Source organism: Anticarsia gemmatalis, chromosome 5 (genome assembly GCF_050436995.1).
Source record: "Anticarsia gemmatalis isolate Benzon Research Colony breed Stoneville strain chromosome 5, ilAntGemm2 primary, whole genome shotgun sequence".
Taxonomy (NCBI): Eukaryota; Metazoa; Arthropoda; class Insecta; order Lepidoptera; family Erebidae; genus Anticarsia; species Anticarsia gemmatalis.
The window spans coordinates 5,070,279-5,091,395 of NC_134749.1; the positions used below are offsets into that span (position 1 = coordinate 5,070,279).

The following is a 21,117-nucleotide window of genomic DNA, read 5'->3' on the forward strand; positions in this document are numbered from 1 at the left end:
CATTCGTCAGCTTTTAGAATAAACGCAGCCACATTAAGTGTAACCCTAACAACATACTTTTAATTCCGTTTACGTAATGAAACAAACTCTAGACTTATAAAACATTGTTAACAAACGTTAACTTTGTTATAGGAAAATAAAGATCAACACGCTTTACAGTTTCTTTTTCAGCACTCCAGTTCTCATTAGTCCTAATCCGAAGTGTATTTTGTTTACAGATTCATTCCAAGCCCTCATTCAGTATCCGGACACAGTATCAGCGCAAACGGCGAAAACGGTGAGTACTAAACACTTCTTTGTTTTTATTTAACTGTTTGTAAAGTAAAGCCGTAAAACAAAGTTGTTATTGCCGCACGTTTCATTCACTTTAATGACTCGCTCTCGAACTATCTCGAAATGAAGTGTCTCTCTCTTATCTGCTCCACTTCAATTGCGTACACAACTAGGAAGCTCATATCGATATCATTCATGTGGAGAATACACCCACGCTGGTGACAAACGAACTAAAAACTCCGAGTTTTCGAGTTGATTTAACGTTACATGTAAATATAACTTTCAACAAACGAAAAAGTTCTCAAAAAGCTATTCAGTTTATTTCGTGCGGACGCCCTCGAAACATTAAAGTTGTGTGTACGTTGGTCCGCAGCTTACCTACAACAAAGCTCGAACAACAACAGAACGTTTATGTGCATTTAATAACAATAATATCGAGAAACAACATGGCAGCGTCGAGCCCGCGACAATAGTCCGCGCCCGACTCACCGAGTGGGACATCATTTTTCTCGGCCCAACTTTTCCCATTCGCTATTCATTTGCGTTAGAAGTTGGGCGTACTGCCGCCTACTGCAGCGACTGTTTTAACTTTATTTCTGATGCAGCGTTCAGGGCAAATTAAATTTCGTTTTGCGGCTTCCGCAAACTCGCTTTACGAGTATAATTATCGAGTTTTTGTTTTTTTCGTTGCCATACGGTTATGAATCGCTGAACGTAACTTTGTTTGAGACCGATGGCGACCGTCGACAGTTTTGGTTTTCGATTTTTATCTCTGAAATGCGAGCAGATAGTATTTTATTACGCGAGCTGTAAAGGTACATACATACTTAACAAGATGTAATGGGGTTAACAAAAGCACAAAAGATAATTTTAACGTGCTCGTTACTGTATTCATTTGGTGAATTTGTCTGTAATACCTCGCGGCGTAGGTACAATTCGCTAATGAATTCTACAATAGCGACTCGACTATCCGTCCTAATTAGTCGCTCTTTACGCCCAATTCCTGTGGAGCTTAATGCGATTGGTACAAGCAATAAACTTAGAGCGCATAGTACCTTGAAAGTGGAGGTATATACTCTAGGGTGTTCACCGCGTTCAGCTTATGACTTAAGGTACAAATTAATGTTGGGAAGCGGGGAAACCCCTCGTGAAATTGAGATATCACCGGCGGAGTGGAGCTGAGTGGTGAAAACTTAGCAACGCTAAGTCCCATCAACTCGCCCGTGATTGTGGCCGAGTGTAGGACCGTGTTGCCTGTTACTAACTGCAACTAATGAGTCTCTATTTTGAAACATAATATAACGTAATTTCCGATGGTATAGTAGTGTTAATAAATACATTTTTCGGAACAAAATAGAATGTTGATGACACCATACGCTTAAACTTGCCATAAACCGATACGAAAAATTACAACTATTTACGAAAGGAAATCAGCAACCTTCTCTTCTAATACTATAAATTCTTCTAACGACAACACCTTGGCTATTTCACTTAACCCGCGAACCAACTTCGCAAAATCAAATTGCATTTTAAACAGTAATTGAAATGAGAACAGCATTCTTAACCTCGGTGACAGCGCAATAACATTGCTTTAGTTGGTACTTTAGTTCCGTGGCAGTGGTCTCGACAGCAATAAGTCTGGATCTCGTTAACGGATCTAACGTCGTAACTCCGGTACCGACTAACGAGCATACAATGTCAGTACTACGGCTATTTTTATTGCCCCCCTGTTTATTACAATGCTACATGCAATCGGCATGTTTCTTAATCATTGTTTATGGACCAGGTGTAAGAAATATGGGTTTTTCTCCACAAAATTGGTAATTTGTCGCTCTGTCCTTACAATACTTTATGTGAAATGTTTATGAACGACACGGATATTAGTATACGAATTATAATTAATAGCATAGTATACTATGCTATGATCCTATGGTACTTTTCCAAGCGCAGTTAAAAAATGTCCCTTTCTTACCCATTAGTAGGAAGTATAAACGGCAAATAACAGTGTTTATTTAGTGTTTATTTAAGCACACTGTGCAGTACTATACTAAGAGGAATACGCCTGTGTATGCATGCTTTCTTGATCTCTCAAAGGCATTTGACCTTGTCTCTTATGATGTGCTGTGGCAAAAGCTTAAGCGGACAGGTGTGCATATGCAGGTTCAAAATCTCTTTCATTACTGGTATGCGAATCAAGTTAACACTGTAAAGTGGGCTAACAGTCTCTCTAATGAATATAGGTTGGAATGTGGGGTGAGGCAGGGCGGATTAAGTTCTCCTAAGTTATTCAACCTGTACGTGAATGAGCTCATAGTTGAGCTCAGCAGCGCCAAGTTAGGTTGCTGGATCGATGATGTATGTATGAATAACTTTAGCTACGCAGATGACATGGTGCTGCTGGGTCCAACTGTTGGAGCAATTAGAGGGCTGTTAGGAATATGTGAGAGTTTTGCTCTTTGTCATGGTCTGTTATATAACTGCTCCAAAAGTGTGTACATGGTCTTCAAGGCTCCTGGTAAATGTCCACTTCAAGTACCACCAATAAAATTAAATGGAATTAACCTGAAAGAAGTTCAACAGTTTAAATATCTTGGACATTATGTTACTGGGAATCTTGACGACCAGGTAGACATTGAACGGGAACGCAGAGCAATGGCAGTAAGGAGTAATATGCTGGCTCGTAGATTTGCTCGGTGTAGTAATGAAGCAAAAATAACACTATTCAAAGCTTACTGCCAAACTTTCTACACGAGCAGTCTATGGGTCAGATATACTCAGAGGACATATAATGCTTTGAGAGTCCAATACAACAACGGATTCAGGATGCTGTTGGGTCTGCCCCGCTTCTGTAGTGCCTCCAGCATGTTTGCTGAAGCGAGAGTTGATGGCTTTCATGCCATTTTACGTAAACGGGTTGCCTCTTTATTGAGAAGAGTGCGGGACAGCACCAATAGCATCTTGAAGGTCATTGCTGAAAAATATGATTCAGATATAATGAAAGCATTCATGCGTGTGTTAATAAGATAGTTTTTGTAATGACCTAGGTTAAGTTTTTCTATTACTTCTCAATGTAATTGTACTCTGTATGGACTTGGTCTGAAATAAATATATTATTATTATTGTGAAAAGGGTTTTAAATCTCAGCTCTTGGGCTGGTATAACCTGCATTCACGGGTGTACACCAAGTGAATGCAGGGTGTGTGAGTTTATGTTTGTGTTGTTGTGTGATGTGGTGTGATGTCGTTTTCTTCTATTTGCAGGAACTTTCTAACTATTCTACAGGTGTTTAAGATAGCGGCTTTTTGGATCATTATGTAAGTAGATGGTTTAAGGTCAATAATTTTCAGGCATTGATGGAGGTATTTAGGGATGACGCCAGTGGTAGAGACAACTATGGGAACAACATAAACTTTATTTTGTTTCCAGATCCTCAAGACTTCGTCTTTGAGTTCTGCGTATTTACTGATTTTTTCAGTGATGGTCTTCTGGATATTGTGGGTGTTGGGGACTGCTACATCTATCAGGTAAGTGGTTTTTGTTATTTTATCTTGTAGTGTTATATCGGGCCTGTTAAAGTGTATGGTTCTGTCGGTAAGTATTGCTCTGTCGTAGTATAGTTTGTATGATGCATTTTCTAAAACAGTTTCAGGTGTGTATTTGTAGTATGGTGTGCTTGTGTTTTGTATGAGGTTATGTTTGAGTGCGAGGTTTTGATGTATGATGTTGACTATTTGATTGTGTCTGTGTGTGTAGTCTGTTTGTGTGAGTGTAGTGCAAGCTCCGGTTATGTGCTGTATGGTTTCCGGTTGACTGTGACATCTCCGGCATTTGTCGTTTGTTACTGTAGGGTCTTTTATAATATATTTTCTATAATTTTTTGTGTTTATTATTTGGTCTTGTATGGCTATTATGAATCCTTCTGTTTCAGGAAATAGGTTACCCGTTTGGAGCCATTTGTTGGATGCTATAGTGTCTATGTGAGCTTGTTCCAGATCGTGTGGGTGGCGTCCATGGAGTACTTTCCTTTTCCAAGATTCCAATTTTTGCGTTTGTGGGTTAGTGTTGTTAGGGTCGGGTGTGTCCAAGTGGTCACTAAGGTTTAGTGGTGTGTAGTTGTGATCGTTTTGTGTGATAGCTTTGTGGATGTTGCTTGTGTGTGATTTTGTATGAAAGAATGTCCTTAGGTTATATATTTGTTTTTGCCAGAGATGATGGATATCTATCAAGCCTCTTCCTCCCTTGTGTCGTTTGATAGTTAATCTTTCCACTGCAGATTTTGGGTGCAAATCATTGTGTTTTGTGAGTGTTGTGCGTGTGGTTCGTTCTATTTGTTCGATGTCCGTTTTGGTCCACTTAATAATACCAAATGAATAGGTTAGTATCGGTATAGCGTAGGTGTTCAGGGCTTTTATTAAGTGTTTACCGGACAATTGTGTGTTACAAATAGCATTTGTGCGTTTTTTATATTCTGTACTAAGCGTTTCCTTAATTGTAGTGTGATCTATTCCCTTTAGTTGTTTATAGCCTAAGTATTTGTATAAGTCAGTAGATTCCATGGCTGTGATAGTGTTGTCGTTGTCTAGTGTATAGTCTCCAGGTTGGATTTTGCCCCTAACAATGTGCAGTGTTTTACATTTATCTAATCCGAACTCCATTTTAATATCTTTACTAAATTGTGCCGTTACATCAATCAGGCTTTTCATTTCTTTCTCAGTTCTAGAATAAAGTTTTATGTCGTCCATGTAGATAAGATGTGAGATTGTTGTGTCTTGTGTTGAGTGTTTGAGAGTATATCCAACCTGGGTACGATGCAGCAAATGTGAGAGGGGGTTTAGGGCTAGACAAAACCATAACGGGCTTAAGGAGTCGCCTTGGTAGATACCTTTTCTAATGGATATTTGTCTGGTAGTAATGGTGTCGTTGTTGCTAGTTAACTGTAAAGAGGTTTTCCATTGGGTCATAATGATTTTTAAGAAATCTGTTATTTTTGGGTTGATTTTGTATATATTTAGGATATGAATTAACCAGGAGTGCGGAATACTATCAAAGGCTTTTTTGTAGTCTATGTAGGTGCAATGAAGGTTTCTATTTTTTGTGGTGGCATGTTTGTGGATAGTTGAGTCAATTACTAGCTGTTCTTTGCAGCCCATATGACCCCGCCTACATCCTTTTTGTTCCTCAGCTATTATGTTGTTGCTTTCAATGTGATTATTAATTTTCCTAGTTATTGCTGAAGTTAGGATTTTGTATAAGGTGGGTAAACAAGTGATTGGTCGGTATTGAGAAGGTTGTGGAGAGTGTGTGCCTTTTGGCAGCATGTAGGTTATTCCTGTCGCTAAGAAATCTGGTATATCTTGTCTCCCTAAAACGATATCTGTTAAGTTTTTAGCTAAGTGTTTGTGTAAAGATGTTAATTTCTTAAACCAATAATTGTGTATTTTGTCTATGCCTGGTGCCTTCCAGTTGTGTAATTTATCTGTAATACTTGTAATATCTGATTGTGTTATTTCATCAAATGCCATCTCCCCTATTTCGCTCCACCTACTCTCTTCTTCTGTTATCCACTCTGCCTGATTATTGTGTTCTATATCTTTTTCCCATATGTTGGACCAGAATTCTTCTAGTTGTGTTTTTGTTGGTGTTTCTGTAGATGCAGTCTGTGTGTTGGTGTGTGGTTTTAAAAGATTTCGATAAAATATTTTCTCGTTTGTGTTAAACAAAATGTTATCGTTTTTGCGTTGCTGCGCTTTCTTATACCTACGTAGCCTATGGACTTTCAGGGCAAGTTTTTGCTTTAAAGTATCCAGAAATTCTTCTGGTTTCCTGTTATTTTCTTCGTGTCTCGTATGTAAAATTCGACTTCTAAATATTTCTTCTACTCTTTTAACTACTTTGTGCGATCTATTATTATTAATGTATTGTGTGAGTCTGCCACAATCTGCCCTAAGTTTTTCAATGTCTTTCTCTAGCCTAATTTGCCACGAAGGTTTTAATGGATTATTCCGTCTTGTATTATTGCTAGATTCTAATATTTTGTATTGTAGTTCTTCAGAAACAACTACGGCTGTGCAGTAAACTATGGTATGTAGGTCGGATAATTGCATATGGTCAGTGATGAATCGGTCTAGTATATTGTTATTAAATAGGTTTACTAATTTTGTGAGTTTAGGGCTATATTTAAGTTTAGGTAGTTTTGGGCGTGATGCAGGGTTCATTCCAGAATATTTTGTTAGGGTTGCTTGGAATTTTTCAGTGACTTCCTGCAAATGTGTCTCTACTTCTGAGCTACGATATTCTAATGTTTCAATGTCATTTTCTAGTGTAAGTGTTACAGACTCTGTTTGTGTAGATGTGTGAGAGGTCTGTGTGTGTGATGATGTATGTGTGTGTATTTGAGATTGGATTTGCATGTGAGATAATGAGAGAGTATGATCTTGTGAGTGTGATGGTGAAGGACTTTCTGGTGATGTATGTATGGGTGAGGTATGTGTTTCGTTTTCTAATTGTATTCTGACTTCCTCTTTCAAGCTATTCAATATTTCTTGTGATAAAAGATTGTTTCGTACTATTGTTCTTCTTTGATCTGAGACTCGTTGTTCAGTTACTTTAACATCTGGGTACTTAAGGGAAAATTGCTCGTGTAATGTCTTTCTGTAAATAGTCATGTCTGTTTCTAACTTAGTGATGTAAAAGTAAGTGCGCATAATAAACATGTTTACGTCTTTGCTCCAACTCATGCGCACTCGGGGTTTCCCAGCCTTAGTGGACGTAGGTAAAAAGGCGTTAGCCACCTGCGCAACACTTAAGGTCGGGGTCGGTGCTCCACGAGAATCTTCATCTATGGAAGACACCGGTGTGGGGTTGTAAGAATTAGTGGATGGACTAAATGGTTCTACTATTGATGGAAATGAATCTATGCTGATATTGTCATCGTCTGTCTGTCTGTCCTGTGTGTGGTTGGCTGTAGCATTTGGGTCTAACCCGGAGGGAGCCCGCCTATTCAACTCCACTCCGCCGACGGATCGCATGCTGCTACACCCAGCGTCGACTCCAGGTGTGCTCCGGCGATCGCCCCCGGACAGCGGCCCTATACGTTTATTCTTACTACGTGTCTCCATTTTTATGGGTGTCCAGAGCCATGTTAGCCGCGCCAGTAATTTTTCAATCGCGTGTCCGCCCCCCACGTATGTCTGATGTTCGACATGGACGTATGGTTGTTTAGGGGGCTTATTATTATTATTATTTTTAGTTTATACGTTTTGTATCTCGGCTGTTGCCGGTTGTTTTAAGGAGAACACGGGCCGAAGCCAAGTGTTAACCTAAGAGTGTGAGAGTCTTGATGTATGTGTGGGATCGTGTGATAGTGATGATGTGGACGGTCGTGTGTGTGTAAGCGCTGGACTACTTGTATGATCATCAGTCTGAAGGAATTTCCTGACTATTCTGCATGTGTTGAGTATGGAAGCTTTTTGTAGAGTTGTGTATATGTATGGGGGGAGGTCTAATGATTTTAAGGATTGATGTAGTTGCTTAGGGATGACGCCAGTGGTGGAAAGGACTATTGGTACTATTGTTACGTTGTTCAGCTGCCACATTCGCGCAATTTCGATTTTGAGGTCAATATATTTCGACATCTTTTCGGCTATCGTATTTTGTAGGTTATGTGTGTTGGGAACAGCTATATCAATGAGGTGTGCAGTTTTGTTAATTTTGTCTACTAAAGTTATATCCGGTCTATTGTAGTGTGTTGTCTTGTCAGTCAGAATCGCGCGGTCGAAGTATAGTTTGTGAGTGTTATTTTCCAATACTGTTTCTGGGGTATATTTATAATATGGCATAAGTGGTGTAGTTATGAATTTATATTTCAGTGCGAGTTTCTGATGAATGATGTTGGCTATCTGATCGTGCCTGTGCTTGTAGTCAGTCTGAACGATGGCTTTGCAGGCCCCTGTAATGTGCTGGATGGTTTCGGAGGCACTATTGCAGCGTCTACAAATATCTGATGACAGAAGGGTGCGCATAATGTATTTCTGATAGTTTCGAGTTTCTATCACCTGATCCTGAATCGCTACCATGAATCCTTCCGTTTCGGGAAAGAGTTGCCCTCCGATGAGCCATTCGTTCGACGCTTTCTTGTCGACGTTTGGTTGGCTCAGGTCTTGACGATGTCTTCCATGTAGCGATTTTTGGGTCCACTCTGCTATTTTTGTATGCAAACTTTTCTGACGTTCGTTATTTTGGGATGATTGGTCTACCATATTTAATGGTGTGAGTTTCTGGTCATTACACACTATTGATAAATGTAAATTTGAGGTTGCAGATTTCGAATGAAAATAGGTTCTTAATATGGATATCTGTTTATTGTGTAGGTTTATAATATCTATGATCCCTCTTCCACCCTCCTCCCTTGGTAGTGTTTGTCTTTGAATACATGCTCTTGGGTGATGTTTTCTATTTTTAGTCATAGTTGTATTTATGAGACGTTGTAAGTTTTTGAGCTCAGTGTTAGACCAATTTATGATACCAAAGGAGTAGGTTAGAACAGGAACGGCATACGTATTAATGGCCTTAACAGTATTTCGAGAGTTTAGCTGAGTATGGAATATGGAGTTAAGTCGGTGTTTGAATTGCTGAGTAAGGGTTGTTTTAATTTGTTTATGATGAATTTCACGGGATTGAATGTAGCCTAGGTATTTGTAGGTTTCGTTTTCATCAAGGGAATTGATAGTCTCACCGGTCAGAATTTCATGTGAATGTTGATAATTTTTACCTGCTTTAAATGAATTAATTTTGCACTTATCTATACCAAACTCCATAGCAATATCATTTGAAAATTGTTCTGTTATGTCAGCCAGCTTAATCAAATCATAAGAAGTCGTCGCATAAAGTTTAATATCGTCCATGTAAAGAAGATGGTTAATTTTAAAAGGAGTTTGTTGAGTCAGTCCGTCTGTCGTATTATGATTGTCACACTCTAGTGGGTATCCAGGTTCCGCCAAATTTAACAGTTTTGAGAGTGGATTAAGAGCCAAGCAGAACCACAAAGGGCTGAGAGAATCTCCTTGGAATATGCCACGCTGGATTTTGATGGGTTCGGTGTCAACAGTCCCTGAAGATGTCGTAAGTCGTAGTCGTGTCGTCCAGTTTGTCATAATGCTATTAAGAAAATTAATAAGATTCGGGTGAATTTTGTAAACTTCTAAAATTTCTTGGAGCCATGTATGAGGCACGGAATCGTAAGCTTTTTTATAATCTATATACATAGTATGTAACTCCTTCTTGGTTCTCAGGACTTTTTTATGTATGACTGAATCTATAACTAACTGCTCTTTGCAACCTTGGCTAAACTTTCTGCATCCTTTTTGTTCTTCGGTGAGTATTTGATTATTTTCTAAGTGTTTGTAGATCATGTGTGAGATACAAGAGGTTATTATTTTATATATAGTCTGTAGGCAGGTAATTGGTCTGTACTTAGCTGGATTGGTGGTATCGTTGGAGTCTTTAGGAAGCATGTATGTAATACCTTCCATTATATATGGAGGTATTGTTTCGGGATGATTAAGAAAGAGATTGATGTGATTATAGAGAAAGGGGTGTACATAAGTAAGTTTTTTATACCAGTAGTTGTGTATAAAATCTGTTCCTGTGGCTTTCCAATTATGTAATTTATTTATAACTTCTTGAAAAACTTCTACTTGTAAATTCTCAAACTGCATCTGTTCAATATTACTATTATTTTCCTTCTCTAATTTAAGCCATTCAGCTTCCTTGTTGTGCTCTACACGATTTTCCCAGATTCCAGCCCAGAACTGATGTAGTTCATCAACTGGTGGGACACTCCCGCTACTATTCCTATTGATCGGTGTGTTTTGGTTTGTTGTAGCTGTCTTTAATGTTCTGTAAAATTGTTTTTCGTTGTAGTTAAATGTATTGTTTTGAGTCTTTCGAAAAGAACATTTTTTATACCTGTTTAACCTGCTTGTTACTACTGTCAGCTTTTGTTTCAGCGTGTCCATGAAGTGTGAAAGTTCTGTGTTAGGGTTTTCATGTGTTGTATGTATTTTGTAGTTTTTTATAATTTTATTTATTTCTTTAATTAATTGTCTATTTCTGTTTCCTGCTATGAATTGAGTGAGCCTACCGATTTTTCCTCGTAGATCATCACGTTTTTTCTCTAACCTTCTCTGCCACCTAGGTGTATTAGTTCTCGGTACTGTATTAAAAGTAGGTGACGTTATTGACAGTTTAGCTCCATTTAATTTAGCGGCTGTCCATGCAGCACTGTATATGACAGTTTGCAATGTATTGAAGTCTGTGTCCATATTAATTTGTTCAGGTAATATAACATTATTTATATAGAAAACAATTATTGCAAATTTCTTAGACGGTCTCTGTTTAGGTATATATTGTCTTTGTGTGGGGTGAGTATTTCTGAAGTGTTGTAATGTTTGTGTGAATGTTTCATCTATATCCTTATTTCTTTCAGGTACTTCTTGTTGTGTGTTTCCTCTACAATGTGTGTTAGTATCTATAATATTTTCAATATCTATACTGTTCAAAAATGTGGGTATTTGTTCTTCTACTAATTGAGTTTGTGTTTGTTCGACAGCTGTATTGTGTGCATCTACTATTAAATGTAATGGTTGTAATTCTGCAGCGACTTCATTTTTAATTTCGAGTAATCTAGTCTCACTAATATACTTGCTATTTATTATAAGACGTCTTTGGTCTGAGACTCTTTGTTCGGAAACATGGGATAGGTCAGGAAATAAAGCTATGAACTCTTGGTGTAAGTGTTTTCTGTACGCAGTTTTATTTGTTTCTAATTGTGTTATTTTGAAATATATCCTCATTATTGCCTCATTTTGTTCCTTCGTCCATCTAAGTCTTTGTTCTGGTTGAGTGTTGGTAGAAGTGGTGTGTTTTGTATTGTTATGTACTATTTCATTTTCTATACGTAAGAGATCGGCTCTGACTTCATTATAAATTTTGTCTATTGTTGTTTGTGGTAATAATTTGCTTCGGACTATCGCTCTACGTTGGTCTCCTATTCGCTGGCGACTAACCTGCATCGAAGGGAACTTTTCTAGGAATTTTGTGTGTAGTGGTGCGAGGTATGTGTTTTTGTCAGTGTCAATATTTGTTAGGTACAGGTAGGTCCGTAGGATAAATTCATTCATTTCAGATGTCCATTTCCTACGGATTCCTAAAGAGCTGGTGGTGGGCACAGGTTCATCGACATTATCTGTCTCCTGTGCAACATTCACCAGCTGAGCAGAATGAATGGAAGACGAAGTTTCTATACTACACGGCGTTGGAGATTTACAGAAAGAAGGAGGTGTTGAAGGCAGTGAAGGAAACAATGAAGAGCAAGATTCTGAAACGGATACTTGATCAGATACTGTTGACCTATTCTCAGTCTGATTCCTATTATTTACACGGTTGGTCTCATCTCTTGATGAGCCCCGGCGACCCCCGGGCAGCGGTCTGAGATTATACTTTCTAGTTATATTTTTTTCCATATTATTCCCACGAAAAGCTAGGGACAAACGATCAACCGTAGCAGAGCCCTGCGTTCACTACGGCAAGAGTAATTAAAACTGAAGGTCCCCCGGTATTCAGAGTCATTATTATTATTATTATTTTGTTGTGCAAATAAAAGGAAATTAATCTGATACTACCAAGCCGAACACTTCTGAACTTTTTATTAAAATTGTTACACTTGCGACATAGCTTTTATTTGCATTAGGTTTTGAACAGTTACAGAACATCGTAAAAATAAAAAATAAAGTTGCAGACATTTTCAATTTCACTCTTAACTAACTTTCTTTCGTCTTTGAGTCGGCTTAATGACGTCGTTTCACCCTTAAGTACTCAGTCACCTTGAAATATAATCTCAAACATATACGAGAGGCCTAAATTAGTTACATGTTAGCCTTATGAACGTTGAGTGAGCGAGCTTTGGTTCCACGGAGCCACTCGGCAGTTCGGCCGGACTCGGATTTTTCTCGAAATGGAATTAAAACGTCCCGCGAGGTAAGTGGCAGCACAAGTAAGAGGTACAAAGTGAAGTGAAGCCGGATAGTGCTCCAGCCACAAAGGGCACAGTCGGATGTTAGGAGCTCTGAAATCCCCCGATCCCGCCTCTATGATCCTTGACATAAATCTCTAACCTCGCCATCAAATCTTTTCAGAGGGCGGCTTATGCGCGCAGACACGAAATGTACGCTCTTAATGCGCTCGACTACGTGTACTATAAATACATACGCTTAGGTAGCCGGCCGAGTTGCGGAGACTTACTGAACTTTGCGCTTCGACACTATGTAACTAACTTAATGTATTTAATCAAACAACAATATGTGGCGGTGCGGGCACAACAGAGTTCGATATATTGAAGAAACTATGTCTGTACGTCAACAGTTAGCCGTGTGTGGAGCCGTGGAGGCAGTAGTGAGACAGTTGTCATTAGTGTAGTGGTTGTATCGTAGCGCCGTTAATCAGAACCTTGGCCGCTCCATCAGTAAGTTATGATTGATAACAATGTGATTCATGCGGGCCCGGGGCCGCCCGCCCTCCATACTCGTGGCTCATCCATAACCCTCCCGACGCTGTCACAGACAATCCATATTAACAGTATTCGAGGTGCGTGCCGACTGTCGCCTCTATTGTTTATATCGGTGACAATTTTTCATCATGACGCACCTGTCATATATGCATACCCCGATTACATCGCGACACAGTCAAATATTTTTTCATTATAAAACAACATACTCGTTCGTCATCTCCGGTAGATAACAGCATTATTTCAAAACAATCCAATATTCCAACATAAATAATTGTCAAATTTATACAACGCAGTTAATTTACATGAATTATTGTCATAAAAAAGTAATATGTGTCAGTGGCAGGCGTTCGTATTTTTCATATAAACGAGGTAAACTTGACAAGACCTCGTCTCCAAGGTTCAATAAGGCGAAATCCGAGATAGCGTTTATGGACTCAAGGTGCGGGCTTTGTTTACATTTTAAAATTGCACTTTGCACTGCGGCAACGTCTAACCGGTGTCTTTATGTCAACACTGGGACGTGTTCAAACAATGTAACCGTCAAAAATGTTATATCTTTGCCCTGAGCGGGTCTGTAATACTTGCCTCGAACCGTTGACGTCTCGCTCCAATCTGCTGCAGTAAAACTATCTACGGAACAGATCACTGCATCGTCAAAGGAGGAATCGCTCCTTCTACCGCGAACTTTGCTTTATTTTAAATATTTGCCATTGACTTATAACATACTACCTACATTGTAGAAAACTTCATAACTAGTGAGTTTGTCTGTTGCTCTACGACTCACCGGTGACGGTCAAACTTCATAGAAATTTCAGGGTGGCTAACAAACAGTACTGCGGGCACCTGCGGCAGAGGTCCAAGTCCCGTTTAAAATTGCACGTACCATCGCCCACCCCTGTTTGGGTTCCTAGAGGCTGTGTCAACAACGCTTGAGCTGCACTCTACATCACCTAGTTACGTGTCAAACATTGTTTAGCAGTTGTTTTGTTAGTGTTCTGCGGCCCGTTTGTTCACCGTAATCAAGAGGCGGCTAGCAATCAGCCGTCCATACGTGACGAGTTTTAAACTTCCATACGCATAATTTACATGTTCACCACCGCTCGTATAACACGCCCATTCTACATTAAACATAGGTAAAACAATGCCATTATGTTTCATGAACAATATATTGTTCATGGACAAAACCGATTCACGCCTTACCCCGCGGCAAAAGTGGTAGGCTTCATTATTCATGATGTCACAATGTACATACATTTAACACCAATTTAGTTTCGTTTCCAAAGCAAACTGGAACGGTGTGTTAAGTGGGCGCGGTTGTTGAGCTATCGTCACTCGATTTTCGTTCGTCACTATCAGTCAACCACAATTAGGGGTAACCGCGAGTATTAATTACATTGTCTAATGGAGCGAGCGCGGTTTGTTCGGTGACGCGTCCCCAAATGTGTACCTACGTACCGTAATTAGGTTAGAACCACTATCAAAACTTCATTTATTATTTCCCCTTTTACGAAATACCGCCTTTCACACGATATTTTGTGTAAAATTTGCAACTGAACAAAAAATGTAAATACACCTCGTTAAACCGTCAAATTCGTTAAAGTTTATCATTGTTATTGATGTGTTTTCCCGCTGTCGAATTAAAATTGTTTTAATTTTTGATTGCAACAAACCAAAAAGAAATTACTCAGAGTGCCATTCGTCACAGTGCAATCTCATTTTGTGACGATTTAAATTTTTAAATGCTTTTCCAATAGCGAAAAGCGAAGTGATTAAAATGAGCAATTTTCAGTCGTTGTTGGTTTATTTTTATTAATAGTTAAAAGCTTGCTCTTGGTGTTCGTTTTTAGTGCACCGCCGGGGCCGCCGTCCCGTTAAGTGATCCTTTATCCAAAGTTAATCGAGCGAGTGTTTACCCGTCCAATACAACATTGTTTAGCGAATCAACCGGATTATTCTAAATCAACGTTCAAATGCCATTATTTACTTGACAGTCACAACAAATTGAACACAATTCAAACACCGTGCCAGATGGTAAAAACGTTGCACCCGAAATGTTTTCATTACAATTTCTCTGACGTCATCTACGGACAAAAACCAAATGCATTCCGGCGCTAGCGTAATCCTTGCACCGGCAACAGAAGCACTCTGAGCTATGTGGGCTCTTATAAATATTAAACGCGGCGAGCCCGGGACCCCCAACAAAAACGTTTATCTGGTCTCCGTGGAAAAACCGCCAGAATTAGCAACGGGGGGGTGGATTAAGGCGGACCGCATTTAATCCTTCACTAAGAAGGCTTTGCTTAAACGAGTTCTAACGAGCTAAAGATAAAACAATTACCGGGGACGTGATTAAGAGATACGGAGGACACTTGTTACGTCTTACGTTGATACCGAGACAACACCAACCCTTCCCGCTTCCATACGTTCACTAGCGACAGTTTCTTACAGATCAAAATATACTTGTACCAAATTCTAATTTATTATCAGTATTTGTCGAATTCAATAAATCGACTGAACGAAAATCCGTTCACCCTATTACGCAGTAAAAGATTCCAATATAAAATCGGGCGTGACGTTTGTCGTTTTATCACCTTGTCACTCTTCCTAATATTTTTTTTACCTCAATTACGACTCCCTCCGCCAGCGCAAATAACCATTCCGGAAGATTAAAATGAAATTCCTGCGAGTATTGATACTAAGAGAGATAGGCGGAGGTTATAAAATTGAGTAGCCTACGCCTTCGTAGTTAAAATACCGGACTTTTATAACGGTCAGGGTATAATAAAAGTTACAAATAACTTTGTACAGCCTGCACCCGATCTCATAACTAAGATGAAAATATTCATCTCGCAGTTGATTTACTCTGAAGATAATATATCTAATGAACTAGATGACATGACATCAACCATTATTATCATTTGAAATCTAAATACTATCAATATTCTTTCCATAATAATACGTAAAGTAATTCGAGAAAATTTATTCATCCGACTGCCACAATAATGTTTTCTATCTACATTTTAAATAAACACAATCTTTTCCAAGTAACATTGAGATTTTTAGATTAAAATAAGACTTCTTAAAGTAACGACCGAGTTAAATTCAAAAGTGCCTCCGAAAAAGCTTATAAAAAGTAAGAAATTAATCTGCAATTCAAAATCCTTCTTGCCCTCTTATACTTTTTCTCTTATTCTTTTCTTTGGCAAATCCACGACAAACGTTCACTGGAGATACCTTCATTGCAGATCTAATTGTGAATATAACAGTTTATTTTTTGCTGAGCCCGGCTTTTCTTACATTGAATGTCCGTTTATATACTTGTGTGATTTTTTCGATAACTTATTGTATTAATTTAAATATGTTTCATTAAAATTGCTTTGCTTGTGTACAAAGATTTTAAAAATCATTACCTAACTCGCGGGTAAGACGCAGTCCGCCATTGTCACATCGTAACTTTGACAACGCACTGAGTCAACAAACCTTCGTTTTGTTTAAACATTGACGCTAATCTCTGTTTAACCATTAGCACTTACTTAAAGGTACAAGTCACAAATAAAAATCACTGACAACCACTTAAGTTTATTTTTATCCGAATCTGATATCTCAATCGTTCGAAATGTTTGTTTTTATTATGACATTATCCCGTAATTCCACCCCATAATGAATGCAAATTGCTAAAGATGAAACAATATCGGAATCACAGATTATGCTCTCATTTGACTTTTAAAATTTCACTCAACGATGTCTATGTATTAAATAGGATGTATATTAGAATTGTAAATTAATTACTCGTTACGTTCGTGCATTTGGCATTCAAAATCGAATTCGGGGCCCGAGGCTGTACAAAACTAATTACGTATCGAAGCTATCTTCTTCCACGCTTTCTTACGTGCCTTTCGCATTTCCATATAAGTTGAGCTTTAAACGAGCCAATCTATTCACGTCTACACATCAGGGGGTCGCATTTGCATATAGAACAGAAATTTATTAAATCTACAGCCAATATCCCACGTTCCGACATCGAACTCTTGCTTCTCCGACGACTTCACCGATATTTTTATTGGACTGTAAAACAGTTGTTATAACTTAGCTGTACTTATTAAAAGTATCCGCTTGATTTATATCGCTTTTAACGCGTCACAATCTTAAGCTCTAGTTACTACTAGTGATCCAGTTCCATAGATACACCTTGTACGTAATAATATCTCCGCCCCGATAGAGGCAACTGTGCTACGGACGAATGAAAATATATTCCTTCTAGTTTCTCTTTAGGCGGTGATATTTACGCTAAAAACAAAAAACAGAAAGTAAGAGTTTCAATTAAATATCTTTGTTTAAAAACTGAAAAGCAGCAACAAAGGACTGTCATAATTAACTGATTAGCACCATCATTAACGTTACTAAAGCATTAAGAGCCCAAAACATTTTTATTCAACTAATGGAGTCCGCCGTAAAAATGTCATAATTCATTTGACAGATGACGGTTTACAAAGGAACTCCAATTTACTCCACAAGAATTAAATAATTCAGGCTTTTAATTTTTATTCTCTGATAAAACTTTCTTTCTGCAAGCTTCTTACATATTTTAGTGATGTTACACCCAATTTGGCTCCCCGAGTCGTCTTTCAATTTGAAATATAAAAAACGGCATGATAATGAGTCTGTTGTATTTTCTAAATGTTTCTTAAAGCCATGACAGAGCTATTTGATCTCGTTTTATAATTACCTAAATACTAACAAAGCTTTTAAAGCCTCACTCAAATCGCCTGGATTCTTAACAAACACTTAACGAAACTGTTTTGTTAATTTACCGAATTGTTAGGTTTCATTTTACATTTGTGTCGGGGATTCAAATCTTCAATTTCTATTGATAAATATTGTCCGAATTTTAGGCGACAATACATTTTGCAGATAAAATTACATACTTAATTTGCAGTAATTCGGTAGACTTCGTAGTTAATTGTAATAATAAATGCTGGAAGGTCGCATAATTCTGAACCACATGTAGAGATAAATTCTTGTAGACGATTGCACTGAGTACGTGGTCATAAATATGAGTGTACGGTTCTTTTATGGCATTAGTTTCATTAGTGAAAATAAAACGTGTTGCATTCTGCTTTCATTATAAAAATATTATGTACACGCCGCCGACGAGCTTTATGCTCGCAGGAATGGGTTGAGTGCTGTTGCATTTTAATTAATTCTCTTTTCTATCGCGATGTGGTGTTATCAGCCTCCCGCAGGCGTCGCGGCCAAACAAATAGCTGTTGCTCTGGGAACGTAACGATTTTGACACGGCCATAATGCGAGTTTTTCTTCGTTGTTGCGGCTAGTGTATCGATCCACTTTGTTATCTGTTTATTACGTATTTTTACTTCGTTAGCCTTTCCCTTCCGACTCGAGCTAAAAATATATTTAAAGTTTTTTTTCCTGTTGATTCTATAAAAAAGTTAAATTAAATTCCTATTCATTTCATTGCTGAAAATCATCACATCCTTATTATCACCCAAAATGAGAGACCCTCGAAAGAAATAAAACTTTTCTCGTCGTAATATGTTTTTGATGAGATTTATAATTCGCTCATCTGTTTTCGCCGTGTCAAACGAGAAAAGTTATTTCAATAACAAAAAATGGTTGTTTGTAAGTGTCGTGTTTGTTGCAGGCTTTAGACGGTCAGAATATATACAACGGGTGCTGCACGCTGCGCATCGACTACTCGAAGATGACGTGCCTGAACGTGAAGTATAACAACGACAAGTCGCGGGACTACACGAACCCCACGCTGCCGTCCGGGGACGGCGACGCGCACCAGCTGTTGACCAGTGAGTTGATGCCACTGCGGGCACGGCTCGCCCTGGCCCTCGCATCCAGGATGAGTTAGTCCTCTACTACTCCGAGCACCTGGAAGCTTTATTCACCGCGCTCCGTCTCTCACACACGTATCGTAGACTCTTGCGTCCTGCATCCGAAGATACCCTCACGATGGGGCAGATGACGTTTTTCAATACTCCATTTAATTGAACCAATGACGAGTGCTCTCAGCGCCCTCCGCGTAATTTGCGTCTGCCCCATTTACACTTGGCTATTGGACTTGACTTCGATCGCTCTTGCACCTTTTAATATCATTAGGTAGTACGTCTCCTGGTTTTCTTATCTCAATACGCCCTTTCATTTTAAATCTTTTAGCTCAGGTATGCTCGTTACGTTAGAACTCAATATTTCCTGCTCAAGTACAATAGAATCCATAGCGTAAGTCTTGAGTGCCTCAGAAATGTGCTTTTCCCCAACCAAGCCTGATAAGATGCCATATTTTATTCATCTTTATGTTTTGATATGAAGGCTCAAGTTTACATTACCTAGGTATTTTCTGTTGCAAATTACGAGTAATTTTGTGTATTTTTCCTGTTGTAGTATTATTCGTATCAATATGTTTGCGTATGAACTTACACAGTCTGACATAAATCTACTGTATTAACGCTTCCAAATTACATTTGCTATTCCGCGTTAAGCTCTTTTCTTGTTTATTATTCATATTTCAATGGTAAATATTCCCGCGGTGACTAATAACTCCTCATAAATCCGTATTGCACCGTAGAGGATTGTAATATGTGAGGATCATTCCAGTACTGCGAATGTTATACTTTTGTTATGCAGTACCTTGTCAGATATATTTGATTGTAGGCATCGTGGTATAATGTTACACATAAATATTATGTTGTAGTTCTTAGCGTATTTTTTACGTTATTTTATTTTCTTTTGAGGTAGCCTAAGCAATCGACTTACATTTCTCGCTCATTTCATTAGTTACATTGGCTGTTCAGTTATGGCTCTTATGAATGATTAGGATTATTTATTTTAAGCAAACAATTTTTAACTATTATATTTTATAATGTTAAATTCTTTCCGCTATAGGAGAAATTGAAAAATATACCATCATGACAGGTGGCGGTGTGCTGGCGCCTCAGTTCCTCGGGCTGGGATCCGGCCTGGCCTCGCCGTACGGAGTGGGAGTAGGCGGCGTCGGTCTGCCTGCGTTCGGCGCGCTCACCCTGACGCCCGCGTCGCCCGCACTGCGCGCCCTCACCGCGCCGCCACTGCCCCTGGCCACCGTCCTCCTCGTGTCCAACCTCAACGAAGAGGTTAGTTCCACACACATACACCCACATCATAACCTTACTCAAAACTGGAAGGCGGATTTACCAAATTTCCGTTTCTTATAACCGCCCTCTCTACCTTACATAATTCAAAATTTTAAACATCAGTGTAAATTATCAAAATTGTTGAAAGTTTAGACAAAATTCCTAAATTGTTTAGTAGTTTACATGTTTATTGGCAAATTTATTCATTCGCTAACACAATAGCCAGTAACGTCTGTCCGCCATTTTATTAATGGGTTCCGTTACATTCAAAGATGAACTAATGCATTGCACTAATACGAACGGCGTTACAGGCTGTTATATTTATATATTCTACTTAAACTCCTTAAGATAAGTTAAGTTGCTAATTTATTTATAGATATGATGTCAGATATCTTTTACGACTATTTATAATACTGTCTCTTTTCTCTTTCCTATTGTTTTAGATGGTCACGCCTGACGCTCTCTTTACCCTTTTCGGTACGTGTGCACATACATTCCGTATTTTATATTAAAACATTAATATTGCTCCTGAGCCCTGTCGCCTGGAAGACAAATTGTCAGCTAACATTCTCGACTTCTGTACTGATAACCGCATCCGACGACTTGTCGAAGCTTCGCTTGATAACACTATCGAATCTAAATTCTAAACGCTTTATTAACTCGTATGACAATTTGTGTTTCAGACACCCTAGTCGTAGCTAAGTTATTTAGAACGTCTATTGTTTACCCAGTGTTGTCTTTATTTCAGTTATTTTTATTTTATTTTCTATGTGGGCTGTCAGTTTCATACCAGCTACGGTACAATGAAATATACATACACGCATCTCTGACGCGACGATTCTTTTTATGTTATGTTGTTTTTTTTACGTTAGTATGTTATACCTACCTGTATATCGGTAAACGGACAGTGAGACCACGACAGTACTACGTTGTCCGGTTCATTGTAAGAGCTTTTTATCAATGAGAGGTGCGTTAACGAACCGAGGTATATAAAGAGACGGCATAGAGTAGTAAAGTGATTGTTTGCAGTATTTTGCTTCCACACAGCCGGCCCATACACGCCGCTGTTAACCGCTAAAGCATTAATCGAAAGCTTAACGTGACCAACTTAGAGCTTGAAGTTGTTTCTTCTTGTATTTT

General features: G+C 38.6%; 1 protein-coding gene across 9 annotated transcripts in view; it reads left to right on the top strand.

The window, feature by feature from the left end:
* Positions 1–21,117, top strand: part of heph (polypyrimidine tract-binding protein 1 heph) — a 422,565-nt gene that overhangs the window by 393,522 nt on the left and 7,926 nt on the right. For 6 of the 9 annotated variants that reach the window (XM_076114244.1, XM_076114245.1, XM_076114250.1 and 3 more), the window contains 4 exons: positions 219–277; positions 18,501–18,714; positions 19,751–19,977; positions 20,421–20,454. In XM_076114244.1, the coding sequence (XP_075970359.1) occupies positions 219–277; positions 18,501–18,714; positions 19,751–19,977; positions 20,421–20,454 (534 nt within the window). The remainder of the gene's footprint in view (positions 1–218; positions 278–18,500; positions 18,715–19,750; positions 19,978–20,420; positions 20,455–21,117) is intronic. The other 3 variants (XM_076114246.1, XM_076114248.1, XM_076114249.1) reach the window with 3 other exon arrangements.